The sequence below is a fragment of the Acartia tonsa genome, chromosome 2 (genome assembly GCF_053477335.1).
Source record: "Acartia tonsa isolate MP-2025a chromosome 2, ASM5347733v1, whole genome shotgun sequence".
Taxonomy (NCBI): Eukaryota; Metazoa; Arthropoda; class Copepoda; order Calanoida; family Acartiidae; genus Acartia; species Acartia tonsa.
The window spans coordinates 35,559,253-35,578,514 of record NC_137261.1 but is presented as its reverse complement, the minus strand read 5'-3'; the positions used below and the strand labels follow the sequence as shown (position 1 = coordinate 35,578,514).

General features: G+C 30.9%; 1 protein-coding gene across 1 annotated transcript in view; it reads right to left on the bottom strand.

Moving 5' to 3' along the window:
* Positions 1–620: 620 nt before the first annotated feature.
* The window catches only part of LOC145311680 (uncharacterized), a 40,676-nt gene continuing 22,034 nt past the window's right edge, over positions 621–19,262 (bottom strand). Inside the window, exons 2-5 of the mRNA XM_080150646.1 lie at positions 6,377–6,466; positions 5,656–5,866; positions 5,198–5,262; positions 621–3,344 (exon numbers count right to left, since the gene is read on the bottom strand). Of these exons, the coding sequence (XP_080006772.1) occupies positions 2,915–3,344; positions 5,198–5,262; positions 5,656–5,866; positions 6,377–6,465 (795 nt within the window). The 5' untranslated portion in view covers position 6,466 and the 3' untranslated portion in view covers positions 621–2,914. The remainder of the gene's footprint in view (positions 3,345–5,197; positions 5,263–5,655; positions 5,867–6,376; positions 6,467–19,262) is intronic.

The window sequence follows — 19,262 nt, the reverse complement described above, 5'->3', positions numbered from 1 at the left end:
TATATTTAAATTATCCTCTCAAAAAATATCCTTGATATTTTGCTTCTACTCAAAATTTTGTCAAATACATTGTTTGTATCAAGAAAAGAGGATTTACTTGGCTGATATTAGAGATATAAATTGTTTTATTTTAAATACTTATGTGAGAAAAATAGAATATATTCGACTGGTATATGAGATAAGTATCTAAAGTTATAAGTAAAGATTCCGTAATGCTTATAGTTGGTACTGTTCCCATAGGGCCATATCTGTCTGTTTCTTTCTTTTAAGTTTTTGTTTTGCTCTGTTATGGAATATTGTCACGAGGCTTATTGGGTGGTTGAGAATCATTTCCTTTCAGTTTAAGATTTTTATTACAGCGACAAAAATAGAAATACTCTGAAAATTAGAAATAAAATTTTTTAAACTTTCCAATGATAGAAAAAATTAATTTTAGGTATTTAAAATTTTTAAATAATAGGGATTGTATGATGCTAATAAAGAAAATTAAAATAGTTTTTAAAGATTTATATTCTTCTTATGTTCTAAAAATGAAGAGAGTTAAAGAAATATGAGAAAGAGAGAGAGAAAAAAAGTGTTATTCAGCATACAGGTATGCATAAACAAATAGCAAAAAGAAATTTTATAAAACATTTTATTGCATAAAAATAATGCTCTCAACAAAATTAAAATATTAACAATTTTGTTCAAAAAAATATAACAAGTACTATACTGAATTTAATGTTAAAAGAAATTTAAGTTTAATTTTTTATGTGAAACATATTGGTTTACAATATAATAATTTCCTTTTAATTAAATTACTTCATAAACCTAAATACTTAATATTTTATGAAAAATAATATGCAAAGAAAAACTAACAGAAAAAAATTTTTAAATTGTCAATGGACTTTAAATATCCTCCAACACCCTCATTTGTGAAAAATATATTTAAATTGTTTTCATAGGCTGGGTTAGGTTAAGTGTGGTTTCTGGGTTTGGACTGGAAATAAATGTTGATGGGGCTAGGAATTGTTATGTGGGTCCATTGGTTATTTAATTAGTTCTTTTAAATAACATTAAAATATGTGAATTCTGACTTAGTAGGTAGTTATTACATATAAATAGTAGTATTTATATTTTGGACTTTAAAATTATAATTAATAACCCCCCCCCCTCTTATAATTTTTAAAAGATTTATTTATGGCATATTATGACATTAGGGTTTTTTTTTATATCATCATTAATTATAGATTTTAATATAAAAAAGGTATTCCCACCTTCACATAAATATTTCTAGATACTATAACTAAGTTTGAAGAATGTTCTTCTAAGGTAGGTATACCTGACTTAAATTTATCAATGAGGGATGGTGGCCGGGGTTATTACAATTATAATTCATTGTACAAAACTTGAACTAGTTAATTACTCATACATAATACACAAAAGATATTGTTAAAGAGTTAGGGACAATAAAAAATAAATTAATCTTTCAGCTAATGGAATCAGAAAATGGTGAATATTTTCTTCCATTATCTATCCCTGCTATAATAGGGACATAATTTAGAGATTTACTAACAGATCAAGTTTGAGAAAGGGATATAGTGATAGGACAATGAACAACGAATAAATTTCCCCGCAATGAAAATAAACAAAATTAACCCTATTAAATCAATAGATATTGTTACTTTTACAATTTGCAGAGGATTGGGGGGGCGGGGGGCTGTAATATTATTTACAGTACATTGTCCTATCTCTCTTCTTCTCTTTGATTATTACTTTTTTTTGCACAATCAAAAATGAATTTAAATACACAATTGATTTTATTAAATATTTTTATAATCTATTTAAATGGTTAAAAGGGACTTAAAATATTATGTTTTTGAATACCCTGATACAAATAATTAAAATCTAAAAAAAAACTTAACATGTATACACACAGTGCGTATGAAGGTGCTTTGACTTTAGTGTCAGAACCTAAATTGGGACATAGTGCATTTCATTACCCTAGGTTAGGTAACTTCATTTCACTTTTCAATAAAATCTAAAATGCAGCCGTTTTTGAGAAAATTAGATTTGTAAATTTCAAGGAGTTATCGCATAACTATGACAAGAAAAGCAAAGATTATTTATTTAAAATTTTGAACAAGTTTGCTTTTATAAAGTTCTTCATAAAATCACTCCTGAAGTAAGTTGTTTCATGAGTTAATTAATGGCCATTTTTATCAGTTGCTTTGCTAAGGTCACGGAAATTCAGCCTTAAATAAATCGTATATAGAAAGGTTTTATGACAGACTTTATAAAAGCAAAGTTGTTCATAATTTTAAATAAATAATCTTTGCTTTTCTTGTCATGATTATGTGGTAACTCCTAGTGGATGAAAATTGAACTTGAAATTTTTAAATCTAATTTTCTCAAAAACGGCTGCATTTTAGATTTTATTGAAAAGTGAAATGAAGTTACCTAACCTAAGGTAATGAAATGCACTATGTCCCAATTTAGATCCTGACACTAAGGTCAAAGCACCTTCATACGCACTGTGTACACTATAATAAAAATAGCGCATAAATAACAATAAACATAAAACATTTAAATATTATACAGTAATACAAATAGCACTCCTAGTTAATTCTTTTTCAATAATTGGCTGAATTAGTTTTCGCTATTTTGAAAAATGTATAATTTTGTAAAACAAAATTAACCCTTATGGGAAACTTTTAGTTGCACACTTTTGAAGATTTCCGAATAAGATAACTTCATAATACTTTGGGTGCCAGTTACCAAAATAATCTAAAGATCAACGATCCCTCCCAACCTGAATTTACATCACTTTGTATGACCAATTTACTTATCTTAGACGTAGAGTAACTTCGCTTCAAATATAACAAGCATAAATATGTACAAAATTATTATGAATAAAAAAAGTTTTCTAATTAAATTAACTGGATTCACTAAACAATTGAAGGAGAAAATCTCCCAAAACTTCCAAATTACCAACGGCGTTGTCGCCCAACAAATCGCCGTTGAGGACAAGGTCTCTGACGGCAGCCACCATGGTAGTGGCCGTCTCGACCATCCGCTCCTTCACCACCGGCGTCGGCGCGTTCACCACCAGCAGATAGTACATGCCGAGCAGAATGAGCGGCGCCGCCAGAATCAGCGGCAGTAAGGCGCCGACCGGAGAGTTGAAAAAGAAATTGCCGACACGGCTTATCGGCCCGCCAATGCCACCGGCAACGTCTACGCGCTCGTTGGCGGGGGCAGTGTGAGGGCGGCGGATGGACGGTTTTTGTTCGGCGGGAGAAAATGGCAGCTGGTTGTTGGTATTGTTGTTGAAGCCACCGTTTTTCTTCTGATATTTTGTGTATCTGAAAGGCATAAAATTATAAAGAAGTTGTATCAACTTTTTTTATAGCTAGCCGGTCCTTTTAGTAAGTAGTAGATGTAAAATTTTTCATAGAATTCAGATATGCAATCGGTTTTTTTGTAGACCTCTTATTTTTTAAGTAATTTAAGTTTTAAAAAAAAAAATTAAGTCGATTTTAAGGTATTAAAATGCAACAAAAAAAAGAAAGAAAATGGCCATTATGAACAAAAATAGTAAGATCTTTAATTTGACACCTTACTTTTTCAATTCTGTCAGGTAATTATTGAAAAAATCGATTTTTTAAAACCCACGAGAATAAAAACTTTGAACTCAATTTTATCATTTCACAAGTAAAAAAATATGGGTTCATATATACCTTTAGAATCAGAAAAATATTACGAATCCATTGTAAGCAAAATTGAAAAAAAAAGTTTACAATATAGTATATAAACTACAATAAAAGGAATTATATGAAAATATCATATTATATTGTACAGGCAACGTCTTAACTTTTGAATTGGATATAAAAATGGGAAGGGGGTATAGAGGGGGTAAAAAAGGGAAGACGATAGTGTTGCCAGAACAAAAAATACAATTGGCCATTTTTATATCTTTTTATTTTTTTACTTTTTTTCAATTTTGCTTACAATGGATTCGTAATATTTTCCTGATTCTAAAGGTATATATGAACCCATGTTTTTTTATGTCTGTTTGAGAAAATATTTAGGTCTAAAGTTTTTATTAAACCGAGGTTAAAAAAATAGATTTTTTCAATAATTACTCAACAGAATTTTAAAAGTAAGGTGTCAAATTAAAGATCTTACTATTTTTGTTCTTACTGGCCATTTTCTTCTTTTATTTTGTTGCGTTTTAGTACCTTAAAACCGACTTAATTATTTTTTTAAAAAACTTAAATTACTTAAAAAATAAGAGGTCTACAAAAAAACCGATTGCATATCTGAATTCTATGAAAAATTTTACATCTACTACTTACTAAAAGGACCGGCTAGCTATACAAAAAAAAGTTGATACAACTTCTTTCAGAAGAAAAAAAAATCTTCCTCCTACTAGGTAAAAGTTACAATTTTTAGTTTGAAATGATATTAGCTTTTCTAAATAAAATTTATTAATGTAAATAAGTATTGTTTACAGATAGATAGGCACTGACATATACCGTAGTTTAGATTACACAGCTATAGATGGAGGATTATTGTTTAGATAAGTAGAAAATTAGTAAGATAGATAAACAGATAGCAAGGTAGATAGTCAGATTCTAGAAAGATAGATGGACAGACATTTAGATAAATAAAAAATAAACCTGTTGAATTTAGATTGATCAGTAACCAATGGAGGTGGATTATTCAGGTAGATAAATAGACAGACAGATAGATACTATACCTACTAAATTTAGATTGCGAAGCTACCCATGGAGGTGGATTATTCAAATAGATAGTTAGATAGGCAGGCAGATAGATACTATACCTGCTGAATTTAGATTGCGAAGCTACCCATGGAGGTGGATTATTCAAATAGATAGTTAGATAGGCAGGCAGATAGATACTATACCTGCTGAATTTAGATTAAGCAGCTACCCATGGAGGTGGATTATTCAGATAGACAAAAAGATAGATTTATAACCTGTTGAGTTTAGATTGCGAAGCTACCCATGGAGGTGGATTATTTAGATAGACAGGCAGATAGATACTATACCTGCTGAATTTAGATTGCGCAGCTACCCATGTAGGTGGATTATTCAGATAGACAGGCAGATAGATAGATAACCTGTTGAATTTAGATTGCGCAGCTACCCATGTAGGTGGATTATTTAGATAGACAGGCAGATAGATACTATACCTGCTGAATTTAGATTGCGCAGCTACCCATGGAGGTGGATTGTTTGGAGCCCGTATATCATATCTCTAAAATATAAATAATCCTTATATAAAAGTAACATAATGTGTGTGTGTGTGTGTGTGTGTGTGTGTGTATTTCTGTTAAATCTTTTTATTGTTTGAAGGGTTATTTTTTTCTTTGTCGACCACATTTTGGATATCCTAATATTGTAAAAAAAAACTCTGGCCCAGTTATCCCATATAATATTTATAGCAATCTAATAATATAAATTTTCCAAATTAATTTGATGACCTTTAAACCTACGGACCAAGTAAGTTATAGCTCTGAGAACAGCCAAATTAATTACATTGTTAAAGGGAATCTTTGCAACAAAAAAAATAAGTTTACTTTTTTATGTATGTAGTTGTACTCATTCACTGAGTAAGCCATAGAATAGCTTTTCTACTAAAAAAATTAACCTCTAGTTCATTATAGTCACCATCCTCATAGTAATAATACTCATATTCTGGCCTGCCCCCGTCATAGTACAGAAAGTCTACGCGTGACCGGTCAATCGGCTCCTGCTGCTTGTGACCGGTGACCGCTCGATGACCGCTCTGCTCGGTGCGATGTAGCTGGGGGTCAACTGGGCTACTGATGGGGTTGGTGTTGTAGGAAGTGGGATCTTGTCTACAAAAAGTATTTTATTTTGTTTGTAAGAGATAATAATCAATCTTCCTCTAAATTATTGTATATGCGTTTCTGCCTTTTTGTCCCTTTGGTATTTTGATAAATAGATAGATTAGGTTAGGTTCTCTACTTTAAAATAGTTTAAGTTAGCCCCATAAATAATACATATACATAGAAGGTGGGTGCCACTGCTTAAACCAATGTGAGAATTTCCAATAGCACAGATAGACAGCAAGATAGAAAATAGATACCTATGGACATGGAGAATGGCCAGTCTGTAGACAGCTATTTCCACAGCTCTGTCCAACAGATAGAAAGCAAGATAGAAAATATAAACATCTGGGGAGTTAGCTATTCTGAAGACAGCAGTTTTGACAGGCTATTCGACAGATAGATAGCAAGACAGAAAAAAAAATCCTTTTAACATCTGGGGAGTTAGCTAGTCTGTAGACAGCTGTTTTGACAGCACTGTCCAAGAGATATATAGAAAGATAAAAAATATTTATTTACCTGTGAACATCTGGGGAGGTAGCTAGTCTGTAGACAGCTGTTTTGACAGCACTGTCCAACAGCTGATGAAGATTTGAATCAACAACCATCCTGAAATAAACAAAACATGTTTAAATTTAAACCGCAAAAAGAATCTTCACAAAAAAAGTAAAACGGAAAACATTTAGAGGACACACTCTTATGTCATAGTTTGATGGTTATATGTTTTAGGCATTTTCCCAATGCTTTAACTATCAATTTTTATAAAGCAGCAGTAACTATGCTTTCTGTCTATAAAGTAATTTGGTCTCCAAAAAGTAATTCACTTCCTATTAAGTTAGGTTTAAATTAGTGAGGTAGGGGTACATTATTCATACCCTCAAAGTTTATAAAATGCTCTGTCATTCGTGGGCCTAAAACTTTGTTGACTTGTATGAAATCTTGGTTGGGTTGTACAAATTATCAGTGTCCAAACTTTTCCACCAAGGATTTTTATCTTCAAAATGGGTAATTTAGTTTATCATAATTTGTGGTTTTGTATGTACAACAATTTTAATTTATCGTCCATTGTCTTATCCCTTAAGATTTCTGCATCTTTTGATGCTTTAAGATCAATTGAAAATGTTTGATTACAATTAAACAATTCTTTCATTCCTAAAAGTAAATTATTTGTAGTACTGCATAAGCAATTCTTTCAAATGTTGAACTTTCTAGCTCAATTAAATAAGCCTAATGACTTTTGCGAATATATTAAGTTTCAATGCTAACGTACATATATACATTTAAGTAGCGCAGCTACTATACGATTAGGATATAATCAGGAACAAGGAGACATAAGACATTAAATTATACATGTCACCAAAGTTTAAAAACAAGTTATCTCATACATTGTCTTAACAACAATGAGAACTTTCATAACAGTTTCCAAACTTGATTTATGTACGTGGCAATTTTGTTAATCATAATTGTTGCTGTAAATCAATGTATCATCCTTTGTCTTATCCCTTAGGATCCCTGAGTCTACTAAGAATATAAAAATAGCAACTTGCCTTGACCCACAAATGTCAGATATAAAATAAAACAGCAAAAAACTTTAAAAATGATAAAAATAACTCTTATATTATAAAATACATTTCGTCTCAATTATGGTTATTTGACTGTGAATGTAATTCATATATTGTCAATTCATTGAAAGTTATTTCATATAAATATCTTTCCTATGTTACAAATCCCATATTTTTAACATAATTACTATTAAAAGCTAAGCTTTTTTATTATTAGGGTCGGCCTGTCCTTTTTCATCTGTTTTTAAATATTGAATCTTATTACCATAAGGTACAATTTTATAAGCGAAACATCTCAATAATCAAGTCCTAAACATGGGACATGCATCTAATATTTCTCGTTACATTGTATGAATCCTAAATGCTATGCGCGAAGATAAAAGTAAATAAGACAATTTTTTCCTTTCAAACACAATGGTATTATTTGGGTTTTCAGTGAATAGATTTTATTTTTAGTAGCTTTACTATAACAAACTTTGCTACTCGTTATCGTTACAGACAAAGGTAGACGAATAAAAAGGGTTGGCTTTCTGAAATAGTTTCTATATTAGTGCCTTGGGACCTTCTATAAAGTTCTGTCCCTACGTTGTAATATCTACACTAAATTTAGACCATGCAAGGACCATTGTATTTTATGCACATAAATGTCTGATTTAATCAAAAGTATATTTATCTTCCCAAAAAGATTAACTTCTGCAAAGTAGAGTATCATATTCGCAAAAAAAACACAATTTAATATGCTTATCCAAAGTCTTTATAACAAGTTTTCACATTCGTTGACTTAAAAATTTTGATTACTTTTATTAAGTCTTGATAGGTACGTTAGTAAATAAATTAAAGAATAGATGGGATAAATGTTATTTAAATAGCTGTACCCGCGCCGATTACAGACCCTCTAATGCAACCTCAAAAAATAATTCTAATCTACAAAAGGGGAAACTTTAATTATGTCATCATTTAAAATGAACATTTATCGTTCAATATGCATTTCTGATGATTTGAAAATAAAGTGCTACATGTGATTGTGGAGATGTGAATGCATACCTTACAAAATCAACTCACTTATCTGTCCTCCCTTCAGTTTCATGTGCTAAAAGTTTAGGTTACACAGGGATTGGACATTGGTCACTAAATTAATCTTCCCACTAAAATTCTGGTATCTTCTAAATATTAGGAAGATCAAGAAAGCGATGTATATAAATACAACTAACCTAATTAAAGTAATATTCATAATATTATTTAACACAACAAAAATTAAATGTGACTGAGCATCTTTAAAATCTTTTTTAATATTTTTTCATGTATCAAATTTATAGGACTAGAGACACTCAGTAGACCGAGAATGTACGCAAGTTTAAAAAGTATGACCATTAGAAAACTGATTCAAAAAGTCGAAATAATATTGGTTTTAAAAAATCTTTGTGTTGAAATATATTTTAGTAAATCAACCCTTAAAAACAAATAAATCGAGTAACAACTACAAGTATAAAGTATGAACTTTACACAATCTGTCTTTAAATTAACTCTCCATCCATTATAGTGTTAGATATCAACTACCTTTCAATTAGTTTATTTTTCTAGAAGCGTAGCTACTATTCATTTAGATTCAGCCAGTCGAAACGTCTAACAAGAATTATTTTGATATTTTGTAACAATGAGGTACAATTTCAAGTTTTATAATGGTGATTCTGTATTCAAGCAATTTTAAGACAAATTTATATTAAATTTTGCTCTTATGAATGTTGTCTGTCATCCTTGTTTATTAAAGAAATATTCCCATGTAATTATCCTATTATATCTAATCATTTAATCAATTTTAAAAATAAACAAGGATGACAACATCCATAAGTAGCGAAGCTCAAAAATTATGAATGTATATTGGGAAAAAAAATTACTTTAGAGGAGTGTCATACAATTTAAACATTAAACATTTAACAAGATAAAATAGGTAAAACAGGAAACCTTTAAAATCACAAAAACTTAAAAATCTAGGAATTGATCTAGAACCTCAATTAATAGACAAATCTTAATGAAACTTGATGGAAATATATATAATATGAGCCTATTCAATCCTAAAAATCTACCCCAATTAATAGACAAATCTTATCATTACTTCGTGAAAATAAGTAAAATCTAAAATTGATTAATCCCTGAAAAAAAGAATTGAGAAAATCACGAAAACTTAAAAATCTAGGAATCGATCTAGCACACTAAATAACAGACAGATGGACAAAACATTTTATAGATTAGATGAGCACATGCAATAGGAATCTTCACTAAGCTGTTTATCTTGTATAGGAGCCGAGAAAATCACGTTTCCCCCGTAGCGTTACGGACTGACTGACGGACAAAGTGAATTATAGAGTAGCTTCGCTACTTAAAAAGGAAAATTATAAGAAAATTAAGCACAGTAATAACAAGGATACAGTATTTGCAATAAAAAGCAAAGAGAGAGAGTGGATATTGTACTGTAAATTATACTACTCTCTAAAGTGTCATAAAAAAACGCTTTTTCATTCGTTAGCTGCAAATGTTTGGAAACTTATCTAAATCTTAATTGAGTAATACTAACCGGCGTTATCCTCTTCGAAATTTTTTTTTCAATTTTGAAAATTTGAGTACCCAGACCCCCCCCCCCCCCCCCTCCGACAACGACGAACAACTATTTTAGGTTAGGTTTTAGGCTAGGGAGCCGAGCGCTGCGGCTAGGCAGGCAAGGGGGCCGAGCGCTGCGGCTAGGCAGGCTAGGAAGCCGAGCGCTGCGGCCAGAGTTCATAGTTCGCTGTCGGGGGGGGGGGGGGGGGGGGTTATTTTGCTTAACATTATTCAATTGGTCGATTTCTATTGATTTTCTCATATAATATTAAGAGAGACAACTGAAATTATAAAAGATTTTAACGAATATTTCTATGCTTCGCTTCTTGTGATATATTTTCATCCTTGTTTAATATGTACTTCCGACTAAGCTAGTTATATATTTCCCTTGACCTAAACAAAGCTTCACTGTAAATAAGAACTTCATCGTTTTATCGAATGGCAGACAGATATCCAGTTACTTTTAAATAAGAATAGGAAAATAAGTAAAGTTTATTATTAGTATAAAAACTAAAAAGCATATATGTGATTTTTATTGAGGGGTAATAGAGATCAAATTGTTTTACAGCCCGGCCTATGGGAAAAAGCAACAAAATGTTTATTTTTTTATTAAAATCAAAGCTTCTTTATAACTCTAATATTGTCGGTCCGTCCGTTTGAGTTGATAATAGGATGTATGTAAACACCCAATTATGATAAACAAAATTACCCTTTCTGTAGGTCATGGGAATAGGCAACAAAATATTCATCTTTTATTAGAAGCGAAGCTACTCTGTAATTGTAATGTCTGTTCGTCCGTCAGACTGATATTTGATGGGGGAAACACATGGATAACACAGTGGACGATAAGTTTCATGAACAACCCAATTGATGGAGAAAAAAATTACCCCTTCTGTAGATTGAAATCAAGCAATGCTGTAAAATTTGGACACTACATGTTTAAATCAACCAATTAAGATGTAGCTGGACAAAGTGTCTCAAAAATCAGCTAAGTGACGTCATAAAAATCAGGTTTTCTTTTCCACTTCTCCTTTTTTAAAATTCAATGAAAAGTAACCAAAAGTTTTTTTTCATAAAAGAAGGTAATAACAATGTTTAAAAACTTTGGGTGCCAGTGTTTTTTAGAGGCCAATATACCCTCCATCTCTGAATAGCCCACAATTTTTTTAAAAATCATGTCAGCTTATGGAATTTATGTTCTTGTTTTAATAATCTAAATTAAATAGTAACAACATCCATTAAAGCGAAGCTCTAAAATTAGACGGTATGACAAAGGAGCATAAACACTTGTCATCATCATGTTTTAAATAATTTAGAGTTGCTACGCTTTTAAAATCGTACATGACTGTTACAGAAATCATTATGCAAAGTTGAGTTAGTTCTAACTTTCATAAATTAACGATAAGAGCTTAACGTTACGTAAAGACGGACGCACGGACAGACCCTAATTTTAGAGAAGATGTCTTTTAAAAAGGAAGATATTTCAAATTAAGAAAGGTTAAACAATCATATAAAAGGTTATTCAAAATAAAGATGTAATATAATATATTCTTTAAAAATGTCAAATACACCAAAATAGGCAGACAACCTGTTACTTTTGTTTAAGGATAATGTATTACACAAAATCAATAATCTTAGAATCTAATATCTTTAGAATGGCCCATTATGTCGTTTTGTTGTCATAATTTTATATGTCATCAGGAGGAAGATTGATTCACGCCCATATATGTTCTCTTATTCGTTAGCTATAATTAAACGTTGCTTCCCTAAATCTGTACAACCTATTAGTGTCAAAATTTTTTCACCGATAATTTTAAGCTGCTGAAGGGGTTTTTATGTTTTACGTCATTGTATATACGTCAATTTACTTTTATTGTCTTATTTGTTAATATCCTCAGTTGCATTTTTTAAAGGCACAAAAACCTTTGTACTTAGTTACCCCTGTTATAATAAAAAACTATGTTTATGTTAAGATTTCTCAACTCTTAAAATATGTATTTTTGTAACATGCTGTTTTATGTTTATACACTTTGGTTGGTAGATTTTAATTGATTTTTCCATCATATGCACAGATTTCTTTAGAACAAGTATGACAACGTCCATAAAGAGCGAAGGTTACACAGCAACATGCTACCTTCAGTAGACTAAAATTATTCCTACAAGGGTTTGAACACTGCTAGTTTGTACAAACCAATCAAACCAATTTGTAACTGGGAACCAAAATTTTACAGTCAACGGATGAGATAACGCGTTTATAAAAGTGAGGGTACCAATAGAATTTACAGTTCAATGTGCTATAATTCCTCCCCCCCCCCTCCCCTCACTTAAACAAATAACAAATCCATAAATTGTTGATTTATTAGTAACAGAATTTATGAGATCTTCTTGAACATACAGACATACATCATGATACTTAATAAATACCCTGAAAGTAATTGCTTTATTATTTTGTTAACATTATTTAGTTTAAGTGTCAATTTGTTGTGTCGTACAAACTTATCCACCTATAATTATTATAAACAGCAGAGTATTTTTTTTAAAATTAGGGTTGCACGTTAATTTATCTTCCATTTTCTTATCCCTTAAGATCCCTGAAAAGGTATAGATGCAGGAAACAAAAAATATGTTAATAGATGCAAACAATTATAATAAATTAAGGTGACAGGTGTCCAGTAGTCAAAGAATGTACGCATATTTTTAAAAAAGTACAAAGGCTAATAAGCTTTAAAATACTGTTTCAAAGGTTGTATTAATGTTTGATTTCAAAAAACTGCATTTTAGTAAAAAACCTTTTACATATATTTTCTTATTTAAGAAATACCTATTTGCAGAATATATAATGTACAAAACCGGACCATGAATATGACTGTCATCTAAAATAATCTGGACATGAACTTGAAAACATGGAACAAAAGCCAATTTTGAAAATGCGAATCGTCTCTACAATTAACATATTGTGTTCCAGTACCTATGTTCATTATGTTAAGACAATGGACGATAAATTTAAGTGCATTTATTTCCATAGAAGGTTTGAGACTGCTTTAGTTTGTACCACCAAATCAGTCAAATACATTTTGTATATTAAAGCATTAAACTTTCTGCCAATCAAAACTATACAAATTGCTTGTTTGACTAATTATTCTTCTCCTACATATGAACATAATTATCCTAGTTTTAAGATAAAATATAAAAACAATAGTAAATTAAAAACGCATGAAAGGGATAATATGCACATTGTGTGTCTTAGTACTACAATATGACATTTCAACAGGGATCTTAGGGGATAAGACAATGAACCTCTTACTTGGAATAAAATCATTGGTGTAAAAGTTTAGAAAGTGCTAGTTCCAACCAACCAACCAAGAACCAACTCCCAACTGCAATTAATTATGAAAAACAAAATTTTCTGTATTTCAAATTATTCATTGAAAAGTTTGGACACTAAAAGTTTGAACCAACTAATCAAAAATTGGTTTAAAATAGATATTCCTTTTTCTTTTATTTAGTTTGTCGTAGTTTGCTTTAATGGATGTTGTGAGCCTTGTTTTCCAATAGATTTTTGATGGATTAAATTTTAATTATTGATTTATAAACACTAAGGAAATCAACAAATACATATAGATATTAATTTAATCATAAATCAAACTTTCATAAAAGTAACAGATAGACTTGTCTATCCGTGTGTTTACCTTCTTATTAGACCAGGGAAGGTTTATAACTATTTTTGGTTAGGTTGGTTACCTTTAAAAGAAATCGCCCCTAGAAAAAATACAAAGCCACCAATTTATTCAAAACTAGAATTTAAAGTGTGGGATGGATCCAAGAGACCACTGGGAGCGAAGCCTTAATTTTTTTTGTATTAAATATTAATTTTCAACAATGTTGTTGTGTTTACAACGTCAGTCCGGCTCGTATTCTCGGCTCCTATTCAAGATATTTTCTGTAAAGTTTCTTCTTTATACTAATATGCATCCATTATACTGTTTACTTTGTCCGTCGGTGATGCTACAAAAGACCGATAGATATTTTAAAGTGCTTTTTTTTACAATGAATACTTGATTTTTGATTTTCTTTGTTTATTTGTCCATCCACAATTTTTCCTTTTTTTGTTAGTTATGGAATTTTTATAGTAAAATAGTTAGTAAATTACTTGTATGTTCAAGCTGCTATTGTAGATAGACAGCGGATTTTTTTGTTAACATTCTTCTCGCCATCTGCTCAATAACTTATCTTGTCCCTTATTAATTTTTAGAAATTTAATTTTTCAATTGGAAAATTAGAGCTATAGAAGGAAAATTTAGATAGTTAAATATAAATCATTCATCAAAATGTGTACTCTTTTTCACTAATGAAAATCCGTAAAAAAAAGTTTTTACAGACATTAATGCGTGTTTTATAATTAGCCATAATAGGTCTGTTCTAGGGACCATAAGCGGCAATAGTATAAAATCATATTTGAGTTCTATTAATACTGTAATTCTATTCTGATATTAGGCTATTTGATATCTAAGGAATCGTCTAAATGTTAATCAGGTTCACGTTCACGGTCAATAAATTTCTGTTAGCCAAACGCAATAAATAAAATACAAAGTCAGAATTAGTTTCGTGCTCTTTGCATGCTAAGCTGTAAATTATCAGGTAAATTATACTGGTCAGAATCGTTGACGTAAAAACTTTCTGAACTTTCTGATTGGGTTATACATACCTTCAGTGTACATTAATTTAGCAACAATGTCTAATCCCCTATGAATTCTGAAATTTATAAACTTTTACATTAGATTAAAATATACAATTTAAAATTCCTACAATGAAAAACTTACATATAAATATCAAATAAAAGAAATTTTGGCACTTTTTACATTTTATTCAACAGTTTTTATATATGGTTTGTAATGTATATTTTCACTTATGAAAAAGGATATTCTATAATATTCCTTTGGTCTGTACGTCACTCAAGGAAAATTACGATAATAGGTCCCATGCATAATTTTTCTATCTTATAATAGATCATTAGGATTAATTAATTAGCGATAAACTTACGTTTGGACACTTCTTTTGCCTAATCAAGAGTTAATTAAAGTTACCAAGTCCACAAAAGAGGATCTGTTTTTATAAAACTTATGGGCCAAGCAAATTCCTTAGTATGAATTCCTTCCTGTCTTATTTCTTTATAATCTTTAATAAATTAACTTTATTCTCACTAGTTCATAACGACAAAATGGCATCAATAAAAATGATCTGCATAACTAACATAAACTATCTATTGTCGATATTGTCACAAAGAACAAATACTTCTATATTTCTGGAAACCTAACTCTTGCATAAAATAACTATTATAATAATGATCTAATGACTAAACATTCTAATGTTGACCGAGAAATAGCAATAATAAATCTCAAGGGATAAGAGAAGACGATACATTGATGTACACCTTTATTTATGATGAACAAAATTAACCTTTCTGTATATTCAAAATATTGTTTAAAAAGTTTAAACAGTGTTTGTTTGTGCCCAAAGTGTTCAAACCAACGTGATTATATATAAATTTGGGAACCAGTATGGCTTACATTCTATCTCCTCAAATAACATATACTGCCCTCAACTGCAATAAATTTGGCGGTTTCCTTGAAAAATAATGATAGTATTAAGTTTTTGGTAGCAAAGCTACTCTATAATTCACGTTGTCTATCCGTTCGTCAGTCAGTCCTTAACGCTATGAAGGAAATGTTATTCAAGATGACTGAATTTGTGAAGGTTTCTTATCAATGAGCATCCAATATGTAATTTTCTTTGTCCGTCGGCCTGTCATCATGCTACAAAATATAGATATTAAAAATGTCCGAAAGGTTTCGGGATTCTTAATTCTAATAAATGCTATTTAAGTCACCTAGTCAGTATTCCCATGCTTTTTTGTGCTTCGCTACTTAAGGATATTGACATCCTTGTTTGGTAGGTACTCGGATGGTCTTGGGCTATTTTATGTCCCCTCCCTTCCCCTCCAACTTATGAAGGGAAGATAAACTGGAGTGTAAATTATCCAAAGTTTTATAAACACGTTTGGTCATTCGTTGACTTAAATTATTTTGGGCACTAGATCTTGATTGGTTGGTTTAAACCTAAAGTGTTCAAAAGCAACAATTTTAATTTTAACTTGAATATACTTTGTTTTGTCAAAGAAAACTAGTTTATCGTCCATTGTCTAATCCCTTATTATCCCTGGATGAATTGTTGGCTGTAACGATGCAATTTTTATCTTTTTGGAACCACCTAAGCGTGTTTTACACATCTAATCAAGCGAAAAATAACATGAAAATTTACGATGAGAAAAAACACAGATTTTTCTTTAGTAGCGAAACTACTCTATTATCATGTCCGTACGTCTATTTGTGTTTTACACATCAAATCAAGCTAAAAATCAAATTAAATTTTACGATGAGAAAATTACATATTTTTTCTTTAGTAACGAAGCTCTTCTATATTTAGGGGAAAAAGAAAAAAAATGTGTACATGTGCATATGAAAGGAAAAAAAAATAACTTTGTAATTGTACAGAGCAAAAAATGTCAAAGATGCCGTTGAACATACAGACACACTCTAATCATATATGAAGTAGCTGCGCATCTAAACAAGAATGACAACACCCAAACATTCTTGGATGGACAAACGGACAAATTTAAATTTAGAGCAATAAAATAAAAGAAAATCACAAAACCTTATTAATTAAAAACCTCTGCTGCTTGACTGACAAACCTACGGACCAAGTACATTGTATACTGGAGTACTTCCCTTTTACGGACTGACAGACAGACGTTAAGACAGACAAAGTGCAATACAGGGTAGCTGCGCTTCTAAAAACACATAAAACAAATGCTCCAAATGGTATTGATAATTAGAATTCGACCTTCATTCAACATATATACACAAAATATTATGATACCAACTTACCAAGCAAATTTGACGCAACACATCCCTCTTATTGTTTAGTGGAACCACAATCCCCCATCCTCGCCCCTATCTATAAAAATCCTTAAATGGTTCTGGTTTCAGTCTGTACCGAAGGATCTCGCTAACCTATACGGTTCTTCTTTACAAGGTAGCTTCTCATAGGCCATGAGAAGGTTTATAACTTTTTGAGAGCGAGTACCAAAACCTTCCAAAAAGAAATCGCACTAGAAACAATGAACCATTTTTTTTACTTTTTTATTTTAAAAAATATGCATGTGTCGAATTCAACCACTCTGAAGGGTTAAATTAAAGGGGTCATAGTTGACATTATATTACATACCTAGCTACGATATATAAGTACATATATATATTTTAAACTTTACTTAACCTAACCTAAGTCCAATAAGATTTAGAGGGATATTGCCGGAAATCTCTCATCGTCACCCCCTTTTCTTCACCTTTCCCAGACACACATTCTTCTTCCTGCCTTCCTCCTCTTGCTTCCTTTTCCTGTTTTACCCCCTTCTCCGTTTCCGGAGAGAGAGAAAAAAACGCGCGAAAACCACAAACGAATCAGAAAAAATCCGCAAAATCAAAATGTATGATGATATTTTTGCGTATTTCTAATGTGTGTGTATGTTTGCGTATGTTGGCGTATGTGTGTGTGTGCGCGTGCGTAAATTTACGTACAATATCATATTCAAATAAATGTAAAAATTACAGAAAATCTATGTAGTTTAATTGATACTACATATCATACATATTCAATGAAAAATCATATAAATCAGAGATCTTAAGAGATAAGACAAAGACAATAGAGATAAATTTATTTAAATCTCCAAAGATGAAAAACAAACTTACAAAGTTTAAGAACAGTAAGATGATTCTATCATACAATTGTTTAGTGGATTCCCTTATTGTTATTGAAATCTTCATAAAAGTTTAAATTCAGAGCTAAAACTTAAATCTGTAACTTAAAATAGTTATGAACCTTCCCAAAACTTTTGTGTAAATGAGAACCATATCAGTCCAGCGGATATAAAGATCATAAGCTACAGGCATACATGTTACACAAAGGTAGAGAGACATCCTGTCATTTTTGTGTAAGGATAATATATTACACAAAATAAATATTATTAGGATCTAAGATCTGTAGAATGGCCTATTTGTTGTCATAAAGTCATATATCATCAGGGATAATACTATGGACTAGGGTTGGGCCGGATATCCGGTCTGGCCGGTTTTTCCGGCCGGATATCCGGCCATTTTCAATATCCGGCCGGATACCGGATATTAAAACTATCCTGTTTCATGATAACCGGCTGATTTTTGACGCCGGATATCCGGTAAATTGCCAGATATCCATCTGGAACCGGATATCCGGCATTAGAAATCAGCCGGATATCCGGTATCCGGCCCAACCCTACTATGAAAGGTAAATGGATGGACGTTGTAAATCTCTAATGATGATAAACAAAATTTTCCATTTTGTTGATTAAATTTTGTACAACCCTGTTATAGTTTTAATAGAAGTCTCCAAAGTTTTTAAGCAAACGACTGAGAGACCTTTGTGGACCTATATAATTCAAAATCCAATATCCCCTTCCTGAATAAAAATAATATAGAGTAGCTTCCCTTTTTAAATGTAACAAAAAGATTGCAATAGTCATCATATACCATTAGTCTAGATGTCTAGAATTTACAGGGTAAGCAAAATGGTCGATAAATTGAGCTTTTAAAAGTGCACTAGTACCCAAAATTTTTTTATCACGTTTTCTTATTCGTTAGAAAACCTTGGGCACTTCTATCTTTACTTGATTAGTTCATTAACTAGCAGTGTCAGAAGTAATAATATTATTTTATCATATTCATTATTCAAGGCTGTATATAAATTCCACGTTGATTGTCTTATTAATAGATCTATAGTATAGATGTATATACAGACAACTACCTCCCTTCCTTTTTCAAAGACCTCTTTCGTCTGCTTCTAAATTATTTTCTGCTACTTGGCTGTGTTAATATAAGCAATACAATTGGTTGATTTTCAATGACCCAATAGAAAGGTTGCACAAGGCAGTTGCGATGGGGAGATACAGTTATTTAACCCTTTCTAACTCTATTGTTTTACTCTAATGTCTCATCCCATAAAGTCCCTGATTAAAGTTCAAATCACGAATCTTACGGTTTTATAAAAATACCTCTTTTATATTTTACTGTACTCTATTTTAAATGACCATCATTAATAAGGCTAAATTGAAATGTCTATAATGTGATTAATTTTACTTTCTAGCTATTTTGTCTATC